Source organism: Oculina patagonica, chromosome 13 (genome assembly GCF_052425735.1).
Source record: "Oculina patagonica isolate OP01 chromosome 13, crgOcupat, whole genome shotgun sequence".
In the NCBI taxonomy this organism is placed as follows: domain Eukaryota; kingdom Metazoa; phylum Cnidaria; class Anthozoa; order Scleractinia; family Oculinidae; genus Oculina; species Oculina patagonica.
The window spans coordinates 19017327-19041292 of NC_135770.1; the positions used below are offsets into that span (position 1 = coordinate 19017327).

The following is a 23966-nucleotide window of genomic DNA, read 5'->3' on the forward strand; positions in this document are numbered from 1 at the left end:
ATGGGGAGCCCTGTCTCCGCGGTTATAGCCAACATCTTCATGGAAGACTTTGAGGAGCGTGCGATAGCAAGTGCGATCTACAAACCGAAGATCTGGAAGCGATATGTAGATGACACTTTCACTATATTAGATCGAAACCAAGTCGACGGCTTTTTACAACATCTTAATAACCAACAGCCCACTTTTCGTTTTACCATGGAAACCTGGAAAGATAACAGCATTCCCTTTCTCGACACGTCAGTTATAAGGGACTCAAACGGTCGTCTTACTACCAGTGTGTATAGAAAGCCCACACGCACCGATCAGTACTTAGCCTATGACTCACACCATCCTCAGTCAGTGAAGCGTGGTATTGTTAAGTGTCTATATCACCGAGCCAAACACCTCATAACAAAACCATCAGTTATCTCTCAAGAAAAAAAAAAACATTTATCGTCGGTCATTGTTTCTAACGGTTATCCTTCTTCGTTCATACGAAAACTTACTAAGACCACAAGACCAACAGCCGACAACGAACCTACGCAGGAATTTAAAACTACTGCGGTTTTACCCTATATCAAAGGTGTATCAGAGGTTCTTCGCCGCTGCCTACAAGAACAAGGCGTTCGCACCGTCTTTAAATCTGACACCACTCTTCGGCCTTACTTAGTACGACCGAAAGACGCCCTAGAACCAGGCAAACAAGATAGTGTTGTATACAAAATTCCATGTGAATGCGGCAAAGTATATATAGTGGAAACAGGGAGAACGATGCAAGACAGAATTAAAGAACACGACAAAGACACAAGGCTTGCTCATACACAAACCCCCGCAGTTTCGGAGCACGCAAACGAAACGGGGCATATTCCTTTATGGAATCAAGTCAAGTTTATCGATCGTGACCCTCACCGATACACACGCAGGGTCAAAGAGGCTATCCAAACAAGACTTAATTCTACTAACATCAATACAGATAGCGGAATTGAAATTTCTGAAGCATGGATACCTACGATCAGAAAGCATAACAGCTGTTCAACTACAAAGCGGACCTCTGAGGGAACATCATCTGTTAGTCGGAATAATAATAGGGATCGAAATGCACCAATCACAGCGAACCAACGTGCATAAATAACGACGCGTATACAATCGACCTCATCGCCTGATGAAGACTAGCAGTATAGCAGTCGAAACGTCGCGATCAACATCTCAAAGCAATTCTATCGTGAGACAAACGATAAAACGTTCATTACCTATCTTACACCACGGTGAACAATATTCACATTTTTAATGACAAAAACTTGAATATGTCCTAAACGAAAGAAGATCTTTTAAAACGGTAAACGCCATTCTTCTCTATTTGTAAAAGTCTTTCAAATAAGCATTAATTAATTTTTACTTCAATGACACTTTAGGGAAAGTGTTCATGACATTATTTTAGCCTTTACCTTCATGTTATTACACCTCACTTCTTAAAGACTTGTTAGAAGCTTATAGGTGGAAATTGAAGAAATGGGTGTTACGTTGACAATGATAATAAGAATATTGTCTCCACAGAGGAACAGGTGTGCACCAATGGATGCAACTGATGGCATATGAACGCCATTGGTTAAAACTAACAAGAAATGAAAACAAACTAACACTCACTGAGGTTAATTTTCAGCAGACAGTTTTGCAAATCAAAATCACGGTAGGTTATTTCACGGATAAAAGTTGTGAATTTAGGGAGATTGATTGTATAAAATCGGTCATGTCTTCCATTTTATTACTCTGTGCCTTGTTTTTGTTTTTATCCCTTATACCAGAGGACGGCTGTTCTACAGGTACGTTTCTCCTATTTTCTTTTTTTACCCGTTAATATTTGAGTCATAAGAGTGACTAAACTACCTAACGAAAATCACATTTGGAATAGTGCTAATTGACATTATTGATATATTTGTTGTATCTGATTATTTGGTTTAACCTTAAGATACGGGGAAGAAGCATGGCAGAAGTGGTATATTATTTAAGATAAATATCTTGTAAAACATACAAAATGAGGGGGATAGCGAAAGGAAATTGATGAGGCTCAATATTTGATTTAAGACTATTGGCCACTGAGCAGATAATACTCTCAAGACCGCTTAAAGGGAAATATTTTCGTGAGTTGAATTACATCTGAAAACAATATTATAATATGTATCTTCCCACCAGCCAAAGATTTGTATATGCCGCTGCCAAAAATAACAAGCGCATTGTAAATTTTAAAGGTTCCATAACGTTTTGTTTTACCACTACGTAAATGCACTCGTTGTTTATCTCCGCGATATCATTTAGGTTATACCTAAACATCAAGTACCCGAATTAGAAATGTTAAATATATAGATTGTATTTCTTAAATCTACAAGAACGTTTTATTAAGTTCCATCTGATGTCGTTCAGCGATAATTTTCAGTTGGACAACGGAACGTGACTGTAAGTTTCAAAACGGGTGATTTTCCTTGATGCATTCGTGTTTGTTTCTGCGTGAAGCAAAACTAATTAAAATGTTGACTGAAAACTAAACTTTACTATTTTCTAACTATTTGAAGGAGCTCTGCTTTTGAAAAAACATGGCCAACATGCCAATGCAGAACACTAGCTATATGGCTTTTCCATGAAGGAACTGACCAAAATGCTCCAAAATGTAATTACTGTATGCAAAAACAACGCACGTGGTGGCAATTGTTTAGAAAATTAAAGAAAAAACACTAATAAAACTATCCACGGGGCGCTGACAGTCTCTCAGTGGAAATTTTGCTCACGCACAAAATTGTTTTATCGTTAAGCACGCCGAAATTGCATGGTTAACTATGTAAATTTGAGTAACCGTTTACTGTTAATAGACACCTCTAAACAATAGAAGGGGTACTTTATTTCTTTGTTATTTTTTAAGCTATGCCATGTTATGCCACGCCATGCTATACCACACCAACCCTGCACAACGCCGCGCCATGCCATGTCATGTCACACCGTACCATTAATAATAAAAAACATTTTTATAGCGCCTATCCAGGCCTACTCTAGGCGCTTTACAAATCTATAAAAAAATCGTTAAAATTAGCTGAATAAATCTTAAAAATTGAAAAATGTACATTAAAAGTACTAAAAAGTAAGTTTTTTTAAAAAGATAAGTTTTGAGTTTTGATTTAAAAGAACTTAAATTGTCACATGAGCGGATAAAAAGAGGTAGACTGTTCCAGAGTTCAGGCGACGAAACAGCAAAAGCTCGAGACCCATACGACTTAAACCATGCCATTCCATGGTTTGCCATCAATGGCATTTCAAGACAAACTATGCCATTGTAAGTAATCCCATGCAATTTTATGCCATGCAAAGCACTGTACTTTAAACGCCACTTTTAAAAGCAGACAACCCGAAGTTTTTGGAGTTTGTTCGTAGCACGAATCAAGTTCGAGTCCGAGTCAAATTCGAGGCACGAGTCAAGTTCGAGTCAAATGTTTTTTCTCACCTTTTTTTAACCCTATTCAGACTAGGGGGGGGGGGGGGGGGGCTTTTTAGGCCCGCGGTGACTTTGAACTCTTATAACGTTTTTAAGATTCAACCAAACGCTGCCAAACTTTCTGACTCTTCCTCAAATTTATCTGGCAATTATTTGGTAGGGTTGCATGATGTGTGAGGAACTTGACATTTCCATGGCAACGGCATTTTGACAGTCATGTTTTCCCAAATTTGTAATTTTAAGTGTTTCTGTGAATAAAAATTAACTTCAATGGAATTATTTTTACATTTTACGGTTTTAAACCACATTTTTATTGATTTTGAGTACTCTGCAGTAATTTTGGGTGGTTTTCTGCCATTTTGGAAGAATTTTGAAATCGAAGATGGCGGCTGTTTTGACATCATGATGTAATTGTCACGTGATGTGACGTCACCATCCCACGTGACGTATACCAAAAGGAAGATTTTTGGACATAGAATACTTCCTATATGTTTCATTGTGATTGCTTTAATATTCTGGAAGTTACATAGGGGGGGAGGGGGGGGGGGGGGGCTTGGTCTGAGAAGGTCAAAAAAAGCCCGGTCTGAATAGGGTTAACAAGATCTTTTGGCTAGAATAATTTATGTCAAAAAATGTCTCAAAGGTGAATTACGACCTCATCACCGCTAGAAGTTAGGTTTTCACACGACAGTTTTCCAATGCAGATGCGATCGCGAAGACCTATTTGTATTTTGAAACGAGATAAAGCTTTACAGTCAAAACACCTCAAGCATCCCTGTCAAGGGTGGATTAATGATTCCATTATTGCAAATTTGATGTCATTCTTTGCTTCAATATTCCATTCTTGAATTGAATATTGCAATGTCCAAACGGCGACTCAATACAAAACTTGAATGTTGATTGGATTGCTTTTTGCCTTCACGTGACGGGAACGTGGGAATTCGGCCTGAATTTGCATAAACTAGTCAACCGTCAAATGTCACGCATCGTGTTTTTTCTTCATTTTCTTCTTCACGTTCTTTATTTAAACCCTGTGATAATACCAAAAGAGAGGCGAGACATTTTGGTACACTGAAAAGGCACAAAAATACTTCTGGCAGAAGAAAAAGTGGGAAAAATGTCGTTGACCCATTTTATGCAAATTGGGGAACATTTTCTAATTATCATGTGTCTGACGCATGAATGAAATGAACATTCGAGTTTTCAATCGAGTCGCCGTTTGAACATTGGCATATTCATTTCAAGAGTGGAATATTGAAGCAAAAAAGAAAATCAAATTTGCAATTATGGCATCATTAATCCACCCTTGACAGGAACGCTTGAGGTATTTTGACTGTAATCTACAGGTATTCCTTGCCCGTCATTCAATTCTATGTTTTTTTTCACTGAACTTGTTTTGTCTTGACTCCTGATGTATTCATTTCGTGCTGAAAACGTGAAATAATCGACAGATATCCAGACATTTTCGAGTAATGCCTTTAACTGTATAGCTAGAATCAAGCAAGCTTTGAAAAAAAAAACGTGACCTTTGCCCACTTTGTCATATTTTAGACGTCACGTCACGATTGGTGTTTGTTACTTATATTTCGGCCGCCGCTTGTCCGTTCGCTTACGCAAGCAACGTTCGAATTCCCTTGATAAGTGTTCTTTAAATATATTTTTTGTGTCTTTGAAGTGGAACCTCAGTCTCAGTTGTGAGTAAAACTGTAACGATCAATTTCACTGGGATGCAAAAGAATGTTTACTTCTTTGAAAAGCAGCTGCAAACAGATGAAGGAATCAGCTCTCTCTAAGCTCTGGCAACGGGCATTTAGAGTCAAATCTTGCTTTTCCTGCACTTCTGTTACAACAGTTTGCATGTAACACAGCAATTAAAACCAAAAGACCAAAAAATAAATTTAAAAAAAAAAATTGACTCGAACTTGACTCGTGACTCGAACTTGACTCGGGCTCGAACTTGACCGGTCGTGGTACGAACAAACTCAGGGTTGAGGGTTTCGCTATCACGCTAATAGCATCTAAAATGAAATCATAAAGATACCGTGAATGACTTAAATAAGTTTAACAGGACTGGCTCACTTACACAGAAATTCCTGAGAGCTGCTTCGATAAAGCTGTGGGTGTCACCAATCCTAGTATCATTTATGATAATCAGATGACATCATCTTCTCAATATGACAATCGCTACGAGGCCTTTTACGGTCGCCTTAACGGAGACCGAGGCGATGGCTGGTGTGCAAAAGAAGCTAATAGAAATGACGACTGGCTTCAGATTGATCTTGGAAAATCGATTGAAGTTTGCGCTGTTGCTACGCAGGGAGACAGAAATGGTAATGAATGGGCTACAGACTTCACGATTTCATACTCAAGCCATGGAATCAGCTGGAAACCATATAAAGGACCAAATGACGCGGTTGTGGTAAGCCTTCCTGTACAGCTACATGTACGATTATTGTATGTTTTCATTTTGGGATGTACAATACACTCCAGTTAACGACGAGTAACTCTGTTTATTGACCTTGAAAGATTTGGGCTTTGGATATCGGAAATATTTACAATTTTGGTCATTGCGATATGAAAAGATGAAATCTTTAAATAATAAAAAAATGTATTTGTCTGTTAAAATTTGGACATTAACTCTGTAAAGCACATGTAACACAAAAACTTCATAGAACAAACTAATTCGTAAAGACTGTAATCGCACAATAAAGCGAATGAATGAATGCCGATAATAAAAAAAAATGTATTTGTCTGTTAAAATTTGGACATTAACTCTGTAAAGCACATGTAACACAAAAACTTCATAGAACAAACTAATTCGTAAAGACTGTAATCGCACAATAAAGCGAATGAATGAATGCCGATAATAAAAAAATGTATTTGTCTGTTAAAATTTGGACATTAACTCTGTAAAGCACATGTAACACAAAAACTTCATAGAACAAACTAATTCGTAAAGACTGTAATCGCACAATAAAGCGAATGAATGAATGCCGAAGAAGCCACGAAACTGACAAAAATCTTTCAAATAGTTAAACCTAGCTATAGCAAATAAAAGCTATAACCTTAGACGTACCCGACTCAGTGAAGCTTGTTACCTATTATTACAGGAATTTCACAGGAAGGGGGATAGCAACACAATTGACCAACACAACTTCCCAGTGCCAGAACCTGCAAGATATATTCGCTTTCATCCAACCAAGCAACATCGGTGGAATTGTCTCAGGGTCGAGGTGTATGGAATGGAGCGTGAGTTGGCATGTTTTTCATTTGCTGTCCCAGCCTGCGAGCAGGTTTTCTTATTTAGGATATATATAGCAATTTCAATTAACGTTGTCAGATCAAAGGCAAATTTTGCAAGACAAGACCGAAAGGTTCTAAGGGTAGAAGAAAGCTACTACACTCGTGAAATACTAATGAGATGTAACGACCTGATGGCAAACATGGTTTTCTACGGTTTCGTTCTCTTCCAGAAATCTATACAAACAAGGTACTTGTAGCGCATTGAATTTTAGAAGAATTTTCAAAACTCAAAGCCATGTGGCAGTGAAAGTAAAGCTGCAGAGAAAGGCCGTCTGAAAGGAAAAACAAATAATTCACGTGCAAAAGTACAAACTTTAACATTTCCTCTAGGGCAATATGGAAAATTTCAGAAAAAGCTGAAAAGTACAGAAAATGGAGAATCGTGTATTACTTTACCACTTTTTTTTTAAAAAATGGATCTATTTATCTTCCCCGACGATATTGTAAATATTTTTCTTCTTAATAGTCCGGCGGCATAGCTCAAATATTCGCCTGAATTGTGCACTTTTTGTTACCAGCTTAAAATTTGGCACACAGCGAGAGACTATCGAAGTAAACATTTTAAGCCATAGAACCATCTCGACAGAGACGCTGTTTCCATGGAAACTACATTTAAATGAGCTACATATGGAAAGCGATTTTCTTCGTGTTTAACAGGAGATATGGATATGTCGGCGTATAGGGAAGGCCCGGAGCTGCCCTGCCGAGATGTACAACGGCATAACACCCCATCGCCATAGAAACCGCATCTTAATTTATGCAATTTATACATTGTTTGCAAGTTCAGATCAGGAAATTGAAAAACAAATCACTCATCATTCACACTTTAATTCCTTTCTTCTGTTAGTTAATCTGTCCATAATTATACTCTATTTTCCAGCTTGTTTTTACTAAATTATTTAAGTAAATTGTCATATTTTGGTCTGTGTGTTGCTGTATTTTGTTATCTATTTAAGTCCTAAGTACCTTTAAAATTTATCTAATTAAATGCTAAGGATCGCTGCCCAATCTCCTCAGCACACAATGGTTATTTTGGGCAGCCATTCATTTAATTTATTTTTATTCTCTTTGTACAGTAAATTTAATTTAATTTAGGGTGCAAATGAAGTGTTGTGGTTGGTTGTTGTGTTGTGTATTGTGTTAAATACTTCTCTTTAGAGGAACAATGTTGAAATTAGCCATGTGTTAATATGGCAACCTGGATAACTGCTGAGCTGATATAGCTTATCACCTCTAGCGGCTCCAGTGACATACACATAGCTATAGCTATTGTGTCTTTCTAGATCAAAATGCTATCTGGAAACTATTATTTTAGACATTTTCCATGACACGCACACACACAGCGAAGTGCAAGGCAAATAAGTTCAACAGCACTCGCATATATTGCTGCTACATACAGCTGGTCTTGCACCCACATAGAATGACTTCTTGATAGGACATTGCAGCGTCAGCACCATATCGGTCGCCATGTTTTCTTGCTGAACGTCCAGTCCCATTCTTCTGGGTGGGATACCTTGTTTCGTCTATCAGATAAAGATGTTGATTATCGAGGTTGCCTCCGTGATTCTGGCAACCAATATTGCGTTTGGAAAACAATGGACAATGTTTTTTCGGGGCGACTTGACAGCTGGTCTTGCAGCCACATAGGATGAGCTTTTGACAGGACATTTCAGCGTCAGCCAGTGTGCACCATATCGGTCGCCATGTTTTCTCGCTGAACGTCCAGTTCCATTCGTCTGGGTGGGATACCTTGTTTCCTTTGTCAGATTAAGATGTTGATTATTAAGGTTGCCTCCGTGATTCTGGCAACCAATATTGCGTTTGAAAAAAAACGAATGGCAATTTGTTCGGGGCGATTTGAAGTTCGGCTGTTTCTTTCCTACACCAAATTGACAGGTCTCCTCAAATGAATTGCCCAGCTCCTCTATTATTGTTGACACCAGGGGTCTGACATGATCCTTAAACTTTTTTTTACTTGCATTGAAAGTGTTCGTGATGAGCACCATGCAGGTCTTGTGTTCATCACTATTTTCAAAATTTTTAACCAACCTCGCTAGTTCAGGCCCAGATACCATCCACCTTAGCAACACACTTGGATTCGCTGTTAGGCTTTTTGTCCCGCCGTCCTCTTAGATGAACTCAAATTGTATAGGCATCGTGGTTTCTTTCTAACTTCTCCACGTGGAAATCAAATCAGCTTCTCCCTAATTTAATTCTTCTCCGCTCTCTTCCTGCTGTAGTGATCTAACTTGTGACAGAACTTCAACCCATCCACTGCCAGCGAGCAAGGTCCCGAAAGCCTTTAGTGCCGCTTGCTCGATGTGGAGACCACCAAGCATGACTTCCAGTTTATCTTCCCATGTACGATCCTTCAGCGCCCACTGTTTTTGCTAAACCAAAGAGCGGCTGATCGTAACAAATAACCACGGATTTACGTACTCTACGGCTTTGCAAATGGCAGTTAAAGCGTGACTTATCATCGCCTCGAAATGAGTGCAATCCAAAAAAGGCAGTAGAGAGCTTTTACACTTTTTACACTTTGGGGATACTAGCTGTATGGTGTTTGCACGAACAATTTGGTTCCTCTATGTAGCTGTTTTCCCCTAAAAGAAACAGATTTTCCAGTCGTATTATCTGGTTACAGCGATGCATTTCCTTCTCTTTGCTTTCTTTTCTACTCCAACGTTTTCAATTTGGTAGTAGTTTAATACTTTATTATTACTTATTTTCGCAGGACTTAATTTTTGCGATTTTAAAAAAAACGCAAAATTAAAGAACGGCAAAAAAATTATTTATAAAGATTTTTATTTAAAGTGCCTATGAAGTAAAAAATAATTAATGCTCATTTGAAAGACTTTTACAAATAAAGAAGAATGGCGTTTACCGTTTTGAAATATCTTCTTTCGTTTAGGAGATATTCACGTTTTTGTGTTATGCAAATGAGGAAAGTGATGACGTCATAAATTGTTCCACTAAAAGATAGATCACAAAATCAAGGATATCTCTATAAAGGTGATATTTCTGAAACTTGGCATCAGTATTGACCTTCCTTAAAGGTGCAAGATGGCTCATACTATGACGTAACCATGGCAACACTCTTGGTTCCAGGCTCTTTCTGACATAAACCAAATATCTCAATTTGCAACCCTTTATAGTGGAACAGAGGGTCCAGCTTGGAACACACATAATGCCCTATTACCCTAATTCTCCTCATAAGCTTGTTGGGGGTGGATCATCTTTGATTAAGCAAAAACTGGGGATATCAGTATTAACTAAAATAGGTATTTGCAGCAAAACTGTTGCCATGGGAACGGTACGACAGGTGTCATTTTATGTCTTTTGTGGTGTACATTAATCGTGCCAAGTTTGAAGAACTCAGCTCAAATATTTCAAGAGATATTCTTGATTCAATGCTTCATCTTTTTGTGGAACAATTAATGACGTCATCACTTCGCTCATTTGCATAATATAAAAACGTAAATATCTCTAAAACGAAAAAAGATATTGCAAAAAGAAAAACGCCATTCTTCTTTACTTTGAAAAGCCTTTAAAATAAACAGCAATTACTTTTTACTTCATAGGCACTTTAACGTATTTTTTGGCCAATGTGCGAATTATAAGTTCAGCGAATCGAATATACTCGTTCCATTTTCGCGAAATTAAGTTCCCGCAATATGGTACGTGGCACAATCTATCCCATGAGGCACTGTGCCTCAAACGCGTCTCAGCAATTCTCATTCCTAAATCTGGCTCCGCTAAGTCGATGTGAAGTTCTTTAGTCTCATAAAAACTCTGCAAATCCTTTTCAAGGGTGAAATATCCAGCAGCACAGTTGCTCCGTTTCGAGTTTGCTGGGCATTCTTTCTCCTCGCTTGTATGTTCTTAGCAAAACATACGCATTTGCTTCAGCTTTTTGGCCTGATCATTCCTTCATACTTTTTTATTGGAAGATTTAGCTGACCTAAAAGCTTAAATTACGGCCCAGTTATGCCAGCTGGTCACTGAAAATAAGGTTAATTAATTTCCCCTTTTGCCTGGGCTAAATTGCCTCTGCGAAAATAATATTGCCAAAACACGGGCAAGGGAGGACAATCAACAGCAAGTAACAAGTTTGCATTCAATTTTTTGAACGCATAATTATACACTTTTTTTTTGTATTTGTTTGTATGAATGGCTCATTAATGCAACAAAATTTACTTTTTTGAAGTAAATGTTTAAATTCATACGAAAGTTTCACTTTTTTGCGCAAATGATCAAATCATTCCTGAGTTACTAAAATATGACGTTTGTCTTCGCGGGGGGTCTCAGCGAGGAAAAACTTGAAAGCAATTTACAAGCAATACGGGGAAAACTGAGAGTGGTTTTGTAGCAGGAGTTAATCACAATGCATATCTCTATGTTTTGCAAAATATGAGAGTAGTAACAAAAATGACACAATTTTTCAGCTATGCTGCCGGACTATAACATTTCTTAACATTTATTAAAACAAAAGCCAATTGTCAGGGGAAAGGTGGTTGCAAAACCTTGTAATGGTGTGAAATTGTGACAAGAAGTTAAGACAAATAGATGCACGGTTATTGCTTGATTTAAGGCTGATTTGAGAATATTTATCTATTTTTTTTTCACTTATGGGTTTCTGTTTATCTCGTTGAGTTGAAATTAGTATTCATTTGGTAAAGAGGAATAAAGTGAAGTCATTACATTTTCGATCTATTCTTTTCCAGGCCAATGCCGTCACTTAGAGTTCACAGCGGCACGAGTGTTCAAAGGAAAACGTCTGGTAAACCACGTGATTCATACTGCTGACGTAATGGATGAGGGCCTCTGTAGGATTCTATGTTTTTCGGATTCTAACTGCGTCAGTTATAATTTTATGAGAGGAAGTGAACCTGGAAAACACAAATGTGAACTGAATAATGCTACCCATGAAGAGCATAAAGAAGACCTGGAGGAAAACCTACATTTTGTGCACCGAGGAGCTACGGTAAAAATGAGAGTCAAACCTCTGCAATTCGATCCAAATGAATTCTGTGCCACAATGCTGAGTTATCAGTAACAACAAAATTCCATCCCAATCTCCCAAACGCACACTCTTTTATTATAATTAGGCTTCTCGTACTAATGTTTATCGTGTACAATTCATTGTTGTTACGTTATTTGTCATACCTGGCGTGTTTCAAAACTGATTCAATTTAAGAAATGAGGGAGGCAAATCTTCCACGGACAGCAGTACAAAACTTTGAAACGTTCATTAACAAGAAATGAAGGAAAAACAAAAACAAAAACAAAAAGTTTTAAATATTACTATCATTTTCTTTTACAAAACTTACTTTAGCGCCTTTTTTTATTACATCTATAACGATGGCAATTATTGTGAATAATATTTTAGTTAAATTAAGCTTTTTGGGAGGACTACTTGCTATCACCTCTGCTGCTACTTGTAACCCTCTTGAAATAAAGTGGTCACTATAAATAAAATAAAAAATATATATTTTTTTTATTATTTTTTATTATTATTTTATCATTTTAAAATAGAAGCGTTTGCATTCGTGTTTTTGTAATACACGCTAAGAAAAGGAAGTGTCTATCTTTATCGCAAAAGAATAATCGAATATTGTACTCGATAAAGAAGGTTTGCTGCATTTTTTATGTTTTAGAATGCTTGTATGAACAACCTTTGTAAAAACAACGCCACCTGTCAAACCGGTTTTACAGACAAAGGATATCGCTGTCTATGTTTCCCTGGATTTACTGGTCAAGATTGTGAAAGTGGTGAGAAAAACATAGTTGCTGTTTTTCTATCCTGGTTATTACATATCCTTTACACAACAAGCCCTTGACACGGGCAGTTGGTACAAAGCAGTTTGATCCTGGCAACTGGTCACACTTTATCAATCCTTGACCTCATGACAGCTATAATACAAACAACAATAACGACCATCAACATATCCTCTCAAAAGTTTGCTAATAAATTCGTGTTTTACCCTGATCACATGGCAGCATTTTCCCTTTTTTTAATGAGGGTCCTGAAGGGGTAAAATGGGAACTGGGATTTGCCCATTTTGATTGGGATTTGCCTATTGTTTCACTGGGAAAATGGGATTTGGGTCGCTGGGACTGGGATACAGAAACAAAAATGGGAATAGGAAGAGTGTCAGTAAATGACTAAACATACATGTTTTAATATTCTTTAAGTCCGGCATAGAATAGTTAAAACGCTGAAAACTCTGAAACAAAACCACTGCACTGCACGAGTGTCCATCAAGTGGCGATCAATTTCCGTGTAAGTGATCAAGTTACCCAGCCGAATAGCTTTAGAGAATGGGCACAAATGGAATATTCAAAAGAAGTGATAGTAAGTTGTTGTCAGTCAGGGTAGTGGTAGGTAAGAGATAAAAAATTAATAGTTTTAGTTAAAGCTACTAAAATTTCTAATTTTCTACAAGACAAGTGAACAAATGGAACTTAAATGATGATCTCAACAGTATTTGTGATAATAACTTGCAGAAACAAAAACATGATTTTGGATAGTCCAGTCCCTTCACTATCACTTTTGCGCCTTATGAAGGGGTAAAACCCTGGAGCGAGAGGTGAGAGTTCAGGATAACTTGTATGTGCATGCTCAAAACAAACCAATCAAAAACGACAGAGAAGTGTAGCATTTCTTTCATGTAATGTGCACTCTTGGGTAAAAATAGCTCGCTAAAATGAATTTTAACTATGCAACCAAAGTGTGAATCTGCAAGAAAAATTGTCCTAACCTTTGTCTAAAGTCATAATTAAAAGAATAGGTACTAAAGCTACAAATTGAATTAATCATTTGTACGCGTGCATGTCCAAAGGTTCTGTGGAATATAGTTTGGTTTCCCCCCTTTTAAAGGGGGGATGGGGGAGGGCGGGACGACGGATTTCTGAGCATGCGCATGCAAGTTATTTCTGGACTGGCACTCCTGCGCCTGGATTAATCCCCTATATAGGGCACCGAAGGGTAAGTTCAAGGAGTGGACTACATTTAAGACAATCAAAACAACACTGACATAATGCGCTTGAGACCAGATTTTTCACGCACTGGGAATTTAGACAAAAAATAGGCTGGGAAATGGGATTTGGGCAAAATTTAGGCTGGGGAATGGGATTCGGTCCCCCCCCCCCCTTCAGGACCCTCTTTATATTAATTTGTTACGTTTCAATATAATAATATAATAAAAGATTTATATAGTGCCATATCCATGGCTCATGGCGCTTTACAGTAAAACTATTATTACAAAAAAAAAAAAAAAATTACTTGAGGTGATTTCCTAGAAATAGAACTGCTCATAGATTTCCAACCAAACTTTGCCAGTTGGTTGTTTACCTTAAGGGAAGTTAAATTTTGAAATAAAAAAGAGGGGTCACCGTATTCGTTTAGGAGCAGGAAGACCTTGTATTTTCCATATAATTCTTTATATTTCCTTTGCGAGTAATGCTGAAAGTGCACGTTTTCGGTGATTATGTATTATTCTGCCATAGAAATTGATTTGTATTCATTTTATAGAAAGAATTTGATCGCTACTTTCGAACTAAGAGAAAAAAATACTAGTTCACCGAACTCGTTTACGAGAAAACGACGATTTCTTTCTCTCGCGAGCCAAGCCGCATAGAAAAAAGCCGCCATTTTGTTTATGTGCGCGCGCTAATTACGCGTAAAATTCTGCGCAGTAAGGATGCGCAATGCAATACTAGGGAATCACCTTAAAAAATTTACATTAGTGATAAAAGGAATTACTAACAAATAAAATAGCTGAGCTGTAAAAATGGAAATAAAACTAAGAATCGTTAAAATCCTTGAATGAATAACTAACCCATTAACTAACTAAACTAACTTAACCCTTTATCGGTCGATTAGAAAGCACCAATTTAAGTGCTACCGACTGGAATTTTCGAGGAAAAAATTTCAAAACTCCGATTTCGCTTTTCTTCATATTCAGTCAAAAGAAACCCTTTGGTGAACTATTTACGAAAATGACATTTAAAATTTTCAAAGGGTTTTTATATTTGAGAAAATCGGCAAAAGGTTAAAAGGCCGTTTTCGCGTCCCCGCCGCCATAAAATTTTGTCGAATTTTTGTGGGTATTCAAAACACTCGTACGGAAAGAAGGTTGAACGTATGAAATTTATCTTTGGCAGGTATTCGGGGCATCCAATATACTACACAGAAACCTAAAAATATTGCAAAACGATGCAATTAAACAGATCTTTTTTAAAGCCCGAAAATTGGTATTTTGAGCACTTTGGTAAACACTTGAAACAAGGGTAACTTTGGTGGCAAAAATCGTGTCCTGGTACATCGAAATTTGGAATAAAATATAGATCGGCGTCAAGTACTATTATGGTACTGTAACATATAAAAAATCCAGCCCGGGTAATTGAAAAACCACCCGTTGAGAGAAGTAAACGCATAGTGAACATTTCATGTATTGACTACAAAAATTGTCACGGTCACGCAACACTAGTAAACACATTTCGATCTGATTTATTCAATGTGTTTTAGTTTTGCTCACTTTGGCTACAGTTTATGCTCGAAAAAGTCTACCTATCTTATGTATAATTTACTGTTTTGTATTCATATAAAAATTAATTGTAGAGGATGGGATAACTGATCTGACCGCAAAAATACAAAGGTCAAGTTTCGTGTCATATTTACCGACTTTGCCGCTCACACTGTGTAACTCGCACTGTGAAAGAAATAAAACAATTCAAAGCGAAATGTCTTCACAAAGTAGTCTCGAAGCGTGTCATATTTTATTCTGGTGGTTCTGTTTCATTAAATTACTAACTATTTAACACTGGTAAAAGTTATTTTTAGTTCCGGCTGTATCGATTCTGTAAAGTTTTTCGAATACCTCAGTCTGTGTACTGTCAACAACATGAATTTTGCAAATACAGTATGTGTTCATAAACAAGATGATGATCTTATCGACAAGCGTATCTATAGGAGAACATCGCAAAATGAAGTAGCTGTGTTCAACTGCTTGTATATTTTCCTTTTAAGAGTGCGGGTCCTCGACTTGATATTATACGCCAGAACTGATACATGTACATGTTTACCAAGAACTGCAAGCACTGGAATTAGATGTCTGTCTGAATGTCTGTTGATTTCCTGTTTAACAATAACAATAAAAAAACACTCTTGGCTATAAAGCAAAAGATACTCTACCACCAACAGCAGCTTATAATTTACCATACATGTCCAAACATAACAAGTAACGATTCTCGGCTGGTTGAACAAATACCAAACACATTCGAAAAGGCGAACTCCACAGCCGTTGTCAGCCGTCGTCACGCTCTCCCCTTCGCTCAACTGTTCCCAAGCTGTCTGCCTTTCTCCCGTTTGCAGTTCTCTGTCTTTTTACTGCGGCATTCACAACCAATCTCGACTCCCTCTTTGTACCTCCAGACTCTTAAAATCAAATTCCATCCTTTGGATAGCGGGGAAAGGGAAGGTTTTATACGGGTGTTGGGCGGGGGGAGGGGGGGGGGTAGGGGGTCAAGGTTTATTTTGTCATTGATCTTATTGTCCCACAAAGTGACCGACCAGATTACCAGAATTGCAGAAGTAATCGTTACCTTAAGGTTGCTATTTTTAGGGGCTACTTATTTAAGCCATTTTTCTGAGCAAGATTTAGTGACTATTTAATTTAGCGATTTCAGAATTTGTTTTTTTAGGCCAGGCCCTTGTGTGGGAAATGGTCCAGGCAAACTCTCTTTCGAAGAAAAATCTGTGGCAGCTACAATTCTTTTGCAATGAACTTGGACTAGCTGTTCCTGTACCACAAGTGAGGAAAAGGGCTCTTTATGTGGTCCTGTTGCAAGAACTTGTCCAGGAATGTAGTTGCATGAATACGGGACCAAGTTAAAATGCTCTGTGTTCTGTTGCATCTGCAACTATTAAAAACAGTGGCGGATCAAGGGGAGAAGCCATTGGGCCCTGGTCCCCATTATTTTTAGGCTAAACCGAGGCCCACGGGACCAAGAAAAATCATCTTCAAGAGCTAATTTCAGGTAAGGATGATTGGGGGCCCTACCTACCTAAAGGTCTGGATCCGCCACTGTTATAATTAGTACACATAAGCTAGCTCCTAATAAATTGTCCAATACTAAGTGTCGTCGTACTAGCCGTGCATTTAAAATTACTGTTTTATACACCTCGAGTGACTTTTAGTACACGCATCTCCAAGCTACGTGAGATCCGACAAAGAATTGTGCCAAAGTCTTCCTAACGTTGTGTGGCCCTCTGCATTTAATCGTCCCACATATCCTGAAATAAGGCAAGGGGCAAACCTTCAAATACTGAGAAGTGGAGACAGGAAATGATTTCCGACCAATTTTTTTCTGCAGGGTTGGTCCTTTTCTTCTCTCTACTACAAGGTTTTTTGTCGCTGTTGTTGTTTTTTTTTTTTTTTTAAGATAAACCTCTCTTCCTGAATTCCTGTCCACCTCAGTATCTGAGGGCTGAGGGCTGAGGGCCAACCCTTAGCTAGTTCCCAGGCTGCTGTCAGTACAACATACCTCAAGGGTGCAATTTTTAACGGCTTCTAATTTTAGTGATTTAAGCGAGTAGCACGAAAATCGCTAAATTTAAAAGTACTCGCTAAAATTAGTCTTCGTCAAATTTAATACCCGTTAAATTTTAGTACCTCCCTCCCCCCTCCCCAAAGGAAAATAAATTAATCATAGTCGACATCAAAAATTCTTTTAAGAAATGGATATCGAAACTTTGTTCGTTCTGACAATGCCGTCTAGTGATTCTGTTCTTTTACGGAACATTTATTTCCATCTTAGCTATTACTTTATGAAATACTGGTTTACACTGGGTATCTTTTTTTCTAGGGCCTGCTGTTCTCAGTTTTTTAAAAAAATCTGATAATCGCTAAATTACATTGTCGCTAAATCTTGCTAAAAAAAATCGCTCAAATTACTACCATCTTAAACCTTAAGGTAACTGATTACACCAGGTAATCTGGTCAGTCACTTTGTGGGACAATAAGATCAATGACAAAATAAACCTTGACCCCCTATCCCCACCCCCACCCAACACCCGCATAAAACCTTCCCTTTCCCCGCTATCCAAAGGATGGAATTTGACTTTAAGAGTCTGGAGGTACAAAGAGTGAGTCGAGATTGGTTGTGAATGAGGTAAAAAGTCAGAGAACCTGTGTAAAAATTGCAAACGGGAGAAAGGCAGACAGCTTGGGAACAGTGGAGCGAAGGGGAGAGCGTGACGACGGCTTAACAACGGCTGTGGAGATCGCCTTTTCGAATGTGTTTGGTATTTGCTCAACCAGCCGAGAATCGTTACTTGTTATGTTTGGACATGTATGGTAAATTATAAGCTGCTGTTGGTGGTAGAGTATCTTTTGCTTTATAGCCAAGAGTGTTTTTTTTTTTTATTGTTATTGTTAAACAGGAAATCAACAGACATTCAGACAGACATCTAATTCCAATTCTTGCAGTTCTTGGTAAACATGTACATGTATCAGTTCTGACGTATAATATCAAGTCGAGGACCCGCACTCTTAAAAGGAAAATATACAAGCAGTTGAACACAGCTACTTCATTTTTCGATGTTCTCCTATAAATACGCTTGTCGATAAGATCATCATCTTGTTTATGAACACATACTGTATTTGCAAAATTCATGTTGTTGACACACAGACTGAGGTATTCGAAAAACTTTACAGAATCGATACAGCCGGAACTAAAAATAACTTTTACCAGTGTTAAATAGTTAGTAATTTAATGAAACAGAACCACCAGGATAAAAATATGACACGCTTCGAGACTACTTTGTGAAGACATTTTGCTTTGAATTGTTTTATTTCTTTCACAGTGCGAGTTACACAGTGTGAGCGGCAAAGTCGGTAAATATGACACGAAACTTGACCTTTGTATTTTTGCGGTCAGATCAGTTATCCCATCCTCTACAATTAATTTTTATATGAATACAAAACAGTAAAGTATACATAAGATAGGTAGACTTTTTCGAGCATAAACTGTAGCCAAAGTGAGCAAAACTAAAACACATTGAATAAATCAGATCGAAATGTGTTTACTAGTGTTGCGTGACCGTGACAATTTTTGTAGTCAATACATGAAATGTTCACTATGCGTTTACTTCTCTCAACGGGTGGTTTTTCAATTACCCGGGCTGGATTTTTTATATGTTACAGTACCATAATAGTACTTGACGCCGATCTATATTTTATTCCAAATTTCGATGTACCAGGACACGATTTTTGCCACCAAAGTTACCCTTGTTTCAAGTGTTTACCAAAGTGCTCAAAATACTAATTTTCGGGCTTTAAAAAAGATCTGTTTAATTGCATCGTTTTGCAATATTTTTGGGTTTCTGTGTAGAATATTGGATGCCCCGCATACCTGCCAAAGATAAATTTCATACGTTCAACTTTCTTTCCGTACGAGTGTTTTGAATACCCACAAAAATTCGACAAAATTTTATGGCGGCGGGGACGCGAAAACGGCCTTTTAACCTTTTGCCGATTTTCTCAAATATAAAAACCCTTTGAAAATTTTAAATGTCATTTTCGTAAATAGTTCACCAAAGTGTTTCTTTTGACTGAATATGAAGAAATGCGAAATCGGAGTTTTGAAATTTTTTCTCGAAAATTCCAGTCGGTAGCACTTAACAGCTTTAGGTGGATCATTACGGAATTGCTCGCAAAGCGATAACTGTATGACGATATCAGATTTTTGCAGAGTTCATCCCATTATTTCCAAACTTGAGAAAAAAAAAATCGGTGGTGGGATGCAACCCTCCTCCTCTCCCCCATTTGTAGGTCGGAAAGTAAATACTGCTGTGTTTTGACTAACACAAAAGAAATAAAAAAGCAAAAGGCGTAGAAAATAAGTTGTTATCACCTCCTTCTCTTGTAAAATACCCAAAATCGCAACCAGCTTGTTGGGAATTATTGTCACTTGGTGTTGTTTAAAGTTAAAGGAGTCTAGTCAGCCACACCTTTGTTTTGTTTACATACGAGAGTTTTGATATTATATTTTACGCGGAGCGTGTCTAAAGAGAAGATAACACTGTAAAACTGCTAAAGATAACTTAAACGACTTCCAGTAACACAGATTACAGCAATGCAATAAGATTCCGTTTCGCCATGCAGTTTTCATAATTGCGATGCTAGATGGGGAACCGTAGGTTTAATAGGGTCCTTTAAAATAATTTACTTGAAAAATATGTTTTTAGATATTGACGAATGTGCTGGAGCAACACACACCTGCAGTGCGGATGCTGTGTGCACTAACACCAAAGGATCATATAACTGCACTTGTAAACCTGGATATGAAGGAGACGGACGGGATTGCGAAGGTTAAATGATTTATAAATTTTCGAATGTTGTTTAAGCAGCTATTATTGGTTGAGAAATTGATCATCAAAGTACACTGTTGTATTTAAATACGGAAACAACTGGAACAGGCACAGTGACTAAAAATTTTCAATATGAAAAGGATCCAGTTGGGACCTGGCCGTTGTCCCTGCATTAATCGTTTTCGTTACAAGCCACTTTACTCTCTTATTGCCTCTCTCATTTTTTTTAAAGATATCGACGAGTGTGCCACAGGAAGACATGACTGCGGTGCTCTTGAACAATGTCATAACACCAAGGGATCTTATGACTGTCCATGTAAGTGAAATTTGCCTCCTTTGTTATTTAGATGCTTTCCTACTCAATTACATTTTTTGGGATCGATGGAACGATATCGTGAAAATTCACATCAAAGTATTTCAAAAAAACGTTTCTCAACAGCTGCGTAAGATTGATAACCAATCAGCAGAACCGACGTCTGTTTTCTATTTTATTCGTTAGAATTCTCAGAAAGTCAAACCAATAAAGAATGCCATCTAACTTTTAAAAATTGCTGTAAAATTAAAATTACGTCCGCCCACTTTAAATTATACGCCGGAAGGGTTTACATTACTAATAAACTGCTATTTATTTTTAATCTCTTCCTGTTGATGCAGCTTTGACATGCAAGGACATTTACGACGGAAATTTGTAAGTGAGCGACAGTTATTTTGTTGTTGTTGTAGTTATTGCACAGCGTATAACTACAAGCACATAGCAGTACCCCAAACAAAAGGGTGAAGGGAAAACAGCAATAATAAGACAAAAGAACCCCACTTATGACCATTCCTATACACTGAACAGGAAAAGTGAAGCAAGTCAAGTAAGACCGACAAATCCCCCAAGATGGTCAACGTTTGGCTCCACCGCAATACGAATCCGGGTTTTACATCTGGATAAACGAACTACAAAAAATGAGAATTTTGAGAGTTTTAATAGAATTATTGCCCCACCAGATCGTATTTGCTAAAACATTCAAATTTCATAAAGTTATCTGAAATTCTTCTAATAATAAAAAAAAAAACACCTCTCAAGCGTCACTTGACAGACAAAACGTTTCATTTTAAACATGACAATCAAGAATACCAATCAGTTATGAACGTTACAGGTCCAATGTAGACAAAGCGTACCAGATGAAAGTAGGACCTGAAATCATCCTCGTTTACTGTCATCTAAACAAAAATGGACTTGGCGCATGTGGTGTAGGCGGCTGGACGCTGGTCATGAAGATTGACGGTACACAGGTATTTAGTTACTCCCGTTTTTGTTTATAACTAACCTACGAACCAAACATTCAACTAACGTACAGAAAAGCAGTTCTTCGGCTGATATCCCAAATTATATCATAGATACTGAGATTTTCTCACGAAAAAACGATTGCGTACAAGTGATACGTAAAATGCATTAGCCAATAGGAAAGGCGAACGATGAAAACTCACTAGTGAAAAAACGTCGTTCGTCCAATCACAAGCGCGAACGACGAAAACTCACTTGTGAACAACACGTATCGCCATTTTGATTCTCGTCGTAAACACCGGCGACATGGCGGAGACACGTTCAAGGTTTGTTTGTGTTTTTAACGGCTCCACTGAGTCGTTTATATTGCAGAACAGGAAAACAAAAACACTGTAAAGAAAACGAAACAAGACGGCCTTGTTGTCACAACGTTTCTTCAAACAAAAGAGAAACAAGAAGCGAGATAACTGAAATTCCTCCTGCCGAGTTGAATAAACCTTTGAGTAAATTCGCACAAAGGAAGGAGAAGAATACGGGCCGTCTTCACTCCGAGGGATTGTAGCGAGTTTTGATTCAGATGATGACTAAGTCACTGCAGGTTTGTCCTTGGTTTTGGCAGACTGTTTTCTTGATTTAATTTGGTAAAAGTTCGCTCGAGTTCGCGTTGAGTTATTCAGCGTTTAGTGCTGTTTTGTTGGGTTAAAACATTAACCCTCGGACGTACAAACAAACTCATACCCCCACCATCGTACAATGGGGGGGGGGGGGGGGGGTGGATGGAACCCCTCCCCGGAGTTTTCGTTATATTAAGGCAAAGCGAAATTATTTTGCTCTCAGAAGAAAGCCCGTAGCTTACTCTACAAGATGGCGTCATTAGAGCCGCCATCTTGGATCCGCCATCTTGGATTTCAAAATTTTCTTAGAAACTCACAAAATAACGGAAATTGATGCAAAATCAAGTCAGAATGCTTATGGAATGTTAAAATAAAGAAATCGTGCAATTCTGTTTAATTTAAATTCTGTTTAAATGTTAAAAATGACGATTTTTGGCAAAGCCTGCCTGTATTTATGACGTTACCATGGCAACGTCAAATCTCATGGACACATGGTTGACATATCAAAATTTCGGCAAAGGATGAATGAACAGCTACTGAAAGTTTCAGTACTGTAGGGTAAATCGTTTTCTCAAAATTTGGAAAAAACCTTATGGGGGTTTATCCGAGGGTTAAACTGGAGCTTGCAAGTTTTGTACAAGTCTCAGTCAGGTTTTCTATCAAAAGTTGTTTCTGTAAAAGTTGTGAAAATATAAACTGACGTCTCATTTCTTGTGCTACTTCATTAAATATGTGATTTTGAAAGACAAACATGTTTTAGTTATTTTAGTTTATGGCAGATGAATGGGTTTCCTAAACACGCGCGTAACTGATAAAAAGTCGAGCGATTTAATTTGCTTTTCAAAAACCTCAGCATCTATAATATAAACAAATTACACCATGGAAAATGCTTTGTACGATTTTTATTCACTCGTAGAGTTGTATCAGAAAACTCACTCGTTCGCTACGCTCACTCGTTCGTTTTCTGATACTACTCAACTCGTGAAAAAAAATCGTACGCGCGTATTTTCCATGGAGTAATCTCTATTTCCACAAAGAAAAATAGATCAAAGAACTTGGAGATTATGGAATAAAGTCGTGATAATGGGGAAAGAGCTCTGGGCTCTTTTTGTTTATTAACACACATTTAACCTCCCGTAGCTGAGTAAATTTTTATACTGTCAAGTATTTCTGTTCGCTGTTTTCGTGCTTTTTTGGTTGTTGTTTGGTCGTTTGTTCGATTGTTTGTTTTATTTTTTATATTTTGTTTTATATTTTTTCAAAAAAGCTTACATTTAACCTCCCGTAGCTGAGTAACTTCTTATACTGTCAAGTATTTCTGTTCGCTGTTTTCGTGCTTTTATCGTTGTTGTTTGGTGGTTTGTTTGATTGTTTGTTTTATTTTTTGCCAATATATAGCCACTATACTTGTTTTTGTAGAGCACCTTCCACTATGACTCCAGCCTTTGGACGAACAAAGACACTTTCAACCTTGCTGGAGGGGAGACTGGGTTCGACACAGAAGAGACCAAGTTACCGACCTACTGGAGCACACCGTTCTCCAAAATTTGTCTTGGTATAAAGATTGACGGCGAGGAAACCACACGTTTTGTCGTCATACAGAAGACCGCTGACTCGCTATACTCACTGATCGCTGACGGGCAATTCCGCGCCACATCACTGGGTCGTGACACGTGGAAAGCGTTGCTTGGTTCCCAAGGCTCATTGCAGCTTAACTGTAACAGAGAAGGGTTCAATGCAGTTAGTGACAGCGGCTGGGCTCCCAAGGCGAGAATCGGTATTCTTGGTAACAATGAGGATGAATGTGCTTCCTGTGATTCAAGAATAGGTTTTGGTACAGGAGGGTTACACGATAACTCCAACACCTGTGGAATCGACGTGAAATACGGAGGAGATAATGGGGACAGGTCCATCAAGACTATGGGATACATCTGGATTCAGTGA

General features: G+C 37.9%; 1 protein-coding gene across 1 annotated transcript; it reads left to right on the forward strand.

The window, feature by feature from the left end:
• On the forward strand, positions 1-23966 carry LOC144636997 (uncharacterized). Its single transcript, XM_078496177.1, has 10 exons — positions 1-349; positions 5545-5876; positions 6568-6706; positions 11455-11744; positions 12418-12532; positions 20013-20135; positions 20368-20451; positions 20790-20823; positions 21281-21416; positions 23442-23966. The coding sequence occupies exons 1-10, from the start codon at positions 1-3 to the stop codon at positions 23964-23966; spliced, it is 2127 nt and encodes a 708-aa protein (XP_078352303.1).

Coding starts and splice junctions, on each gene's coding strand:
- LOC144636997 (XM_078496177.1), top strand. CDS start 1: ATGGGGAGCCCTGTCTCCGCGGTTATAGCCAACATCTTCATGGAAGAC. Junction 20,136..20,367: donor AGACGGACGGGATTGCGAAG/GTTAAATGATTT, acceptor TTTTTTTTAAAG/ATATCGACGAGTGTGCCACA. Junction 20,452..20,789: donor GGGATCTTATGACTGTCCAT/GTAAGTGAAATT, acceptor CTGTTGATGCAG/CTTTGACATGCAAGGACATT.